This window comes from Meleagris gallopavo, unplaced genomic scaffold, assembly GCF_000146605.3.
Source record: "Meleagris gallopavo isolate NT-WF06-2002-E0010 breed Aviagen turkey brand Nicholas breeding stock unplaced genomic scaffold, Turkey_5.1 ChrUn_random_7180001957556, whole genome shotgun sequence".
NCBI lineage: Eukaryota > Metazoa > Chordata > Aves > Galliformes > Phasianidae > Meleagris > Meleagris gallopavo.
This window is the reverse complement of record NW_011217695.1, coordinates 3,256-6,997: the sequence shown is the minus strand read 5'-3', so window position 1 is coordinate 6,997 and position 3,742 is coordinate 3,256. Positions and strand designations below refer to the sequence as shown.

General features: G+C 34.0%; 1 protein-coding gene across 1 annotated transcript in view; it reads right to left on the bottom strand.

Moving 5' to 3' along the window:
- Positions 1-89: 89 nt before the first annotated feature.
- LOC104917216 (zinc finger RNA-binding protein-like) overlaps positions 90-3,742 on the bottom strand; it is a 5,883-nt gene continuing 2,230 nt past the window's right edge. Inside the window, exons 2-3 of the mRNA XM_010728386.3 lie at positions 1,053-1,150; positions 90-233 (exon numbers count right to left, since the gene is read on the bottom strand). Coding sequence (XP_010726688.2) covers positions 105-233; positions 1,053-1,150 — 227 coding nt within the window. The 3' untranslated portion in view covers positions 90-104. The remainder of the gene's footprint in view (positions 234-1,052; positions 1,151-3,742) is intronic.

Sequence of the window (3,742 nt, the reverse complement as noted above, 5' to 3'; positions counted from 1 at the left end):
GAAAAAAACAAAAAACAAAAACAAGAAAACATACTACCTGTTGAAAAATCTACATTTAACTGCAGTAACGCTTTCCAGTGCCCTACTTGTAGTACCATGTGCTTTTAAAAAGACTCATTCAAAATATTATTACTCACCCAGCTTGGAAAATCAGACCAAGTTGGAACACGCTGACAGAGGTCACGAAGAATACGTATGATAATCACACAGGACTGCAGACCATTAGCTCTAGCCTCGAGAGCAATACAAAATCAAATTAATCAAGCCCAGCATCTACAGCAAGTAGGACTTGTTGAAAGACTAAAACACCACTGTGCAATGGAAGCTCAGATGCAAGATTGAAACAAATCATTCTACAAGTTTATTCTATGAGCTGCCATTTACAGCAGTATTTTATACAGGGTTAGTAATTTAAGGTGATAGAAGTCAAAGTGCCCAGGTTATACAAGAATAACATTTCTTGATCCCCTGTACGCTTTGACCTATGTTCACTTGTAACAATACATACAGTATATTTCTAAATTAGAAATAAAAAGGATAAAGTAAAGGTCTCTAACAAGTAGGTATAGAGACTGAAAGGTCAAGGGAATCTGTTTGGTTTCTTTACTGTGCCTTTGCCAGAACGCAAAGTCACTAAACCAGACAGCTGCTTCTCACCTTTCATTCCCTACACTTAATGCACTTAAAGAAAGAGGAAAAGTTGTCTTAAATCTAACACAAAGTTTTAAATGCATTCCATTTTTTAAAGCAAAGTTACTCTGCAGCCTTATGGAAAATATAACAAATATACAATATATGTTCACCCCAAGCGAGTCAAACTTTCAACATCGCCTTCTCAATTATCAGAAAAAAAAATACATGTCAAATATGCAATAACTGCATAAAGCAGTTCCTCCATCCTCAACATTCTACATTTTAATTTAGGGACCAGAAAAATATGGAGTTAATTAGCATGAATAACTCTGAGCATTTTCACACAATTAAACACTTATATTGCAACTGAACTAATCTCTCATAAGGCTACAAGAAGAAAGTAAAATGATGTTCCAAACCTGGAACCACTTAGCGTGGCGTAGAGCAGCCAGAGCGTCAAGGCATTTTTGCCTGTCCAAGACGTCCGGTGGATCTTTCATCATACCCGGGGTTACATCTAAAATGGATTGAATTGGCAAAATGCAGTGAGGAATGGGTGTTTGACCAGGCAAGACACTTCCTTAAAGTAGCTTCCATGTCACACATGCCATTTGAAGTTTAAACCCTTGAACAACAAATGTAGATGTTCCATGAAAGGTATTCAATTAGGATTAGGGCATCAACCCAGCATGAAAATGAAGAGCATAATATACTTAAGCTCTCAGGTTATTTTCAAATGCACTGCAGATTATGCAATGCCTAGTGCTTCTTTATTTAAGCTACCACTGGAAAAATACATATCCCCTAAAACTAAATACTGAAGGAAGGATGGTTGGACACAGTGCACTGGCACAGAGAACGCAAGACAGAAGGAACACAAAAATCCACTTTACTCAAGTAGAAACATTCAAACTTAGTTTCTTGTATATTTTAACTGTCACCTGTGATTTGGGACCTAGTCCTCAAAAGAAAAGTATAACAAATCTCAAAAGCACTAGATGTTTAGTAACAATGTTATTTTTATTAATCTTAACCTTAGAATGTAATGATTTTGCTTTAAAAGCTGACTAAAGGAATCTGAAACATTCTTCAGTATTACGGAGTTCCACTACTTTCTAGTACCCTCTCTTACTCAGACAAATACCTCAACTCATGATATGTGTGCTCCAATGTAACAGGATTCAAAGAAAGATCTGAAAAGGGACTACTTAAGATTCTTCATCAGGAAAAAGAAAGAAACTGTTTAAAAACAAAGCAGAATGTCTGAAAGATAAAGAAAATATAAAAGATCTCAAATTCAGAAAATTATTTAATTAAGTTACCAAGCTGATCGCTTTGTTACCTAAATGGAAGAGATCACAAGGCCATTTTGGAAGTGGTTTAATCAATTAAACAGGAACCACTGAACAATGTGAAATAGTATCTTCAGATTATATAAAATTGTAAGGATATAATGTAGCAATCAGCCTCAGAAGTTCTTTCTTTTATTATTTATAAAAGTGGCTAAAGTGACTAGTAACAAAGAATATTGATAGCATAAATGGCAATATACCAGATAAGAAAAAACAAAAAGGTCTCTCTGAATGCAATTCATTTCACAGGACTTGGCTATAAGAAACAATATAGTCTATTGCATTTTTATATGATATTCTTATTGCTCTGCACAGAATTAAAAAGAGGAGGATTTCAAAATAAGAACCAAGTTGAGAAGAACATCTTCTCACACAGATACTCAAACTTATGGATCATACATTAAAGTGGAAAAGAAAAAACTAACAAGGCATTTACAGAGCAAATGAAGACATTTAAAGTGGTATCATTTAAAACTAACAAGCCCAAACACACAAAACAAAACTTATACAAGAGAGGTGCCAAGTAAGGTAACTGATGAAATTAGTGCAACTTGGATATTAGAGACACTCGGATATTAGGTACACTCAGAGAAAACCCACAGAAGGAAAAGAAGTGGCAAAGTAAGACTGAGAAATTTGAAGTAAAAATATGGGTTTGTTGGGCCTAGTAGTCTCATCAGTCAATTATTTACATTCTTCTAAAACTAATATGCAAATAGGTGACACTGCTAACTTTTAGCACAATAATTCACTACATAATTTGAAATTCCACTTACTTCTAGCTCTGAAAAATGACAATTTTTGAAAATAATTTTACTAAAAACGATTACATTGAAAGTGCACAGAAGAGAATCTTGTTCAGTGCTGGAATTGTCAATCTAAACTGTGCTACCAATATTAGAAATCAAATGAAAACCTTTGAAAGTTAAAAAGACTGTGAAAGTCAGAAGTTGCTAAGGTACCTCTATTGCTCTGAGAATATATTGATTGTAAAACAAAATAAGTAAACTCTTGTAATATTTAATCTGTGGATTTTTGCACCTGTTTCACATTTTAAGATTAACCCCTTAAAGACTAATTAAATTCAGGCTCCTATACTACCACCCTGTTAAGCTAACACACAAAATTGAATTAATTTACAAAACACAATAACAGATTCTTAACCTATGTAACATATTTATTACTAGTTTAAATATAAGGGGTTAATCTTGAGGTAGACATGCTGTGTCCACACTATTTCTTCATTAAAACTTAACAGGTATATAAATTTTGTTAAATTTTATTATGTGAAATACTTATTAGCCAGTCAACCGTTTCAAAACTAGTGTGAACACTGCTTAATTCTAGGAAAGAGACAAAGACAAAAAGAAAACAAAAGAAAAGAAAACAAAAATCAAACACAAAGTAACAGTAAATGCATGTTTGGACTATGCATCCAAACTCCCTCCTTTGTAAAGTATGGCAGGTGTGACACCAAGCTTTAGAAAACCTTGGTCAAAAATCCTTCCAATGTCTTGGCAGCAACCCCTGACAGGAATCAAGTCCCTCTGCTAGAAGGCTTTGGACCAGGGCTGTTAGCTAAGGATAAAACAAAACAAAACAAACAGAAGTGCATACATATATGTGTTTATAAATATGTACGCTTTGCTTGCTGAAGGAAAGATTCCACAGCGGGGGTTAAAGAACTTCAAATATATCAGATTTGTTAAGTTGTCAAACACACAATACACAGTTGTTTTTTTTTTAAGCCTTTTATC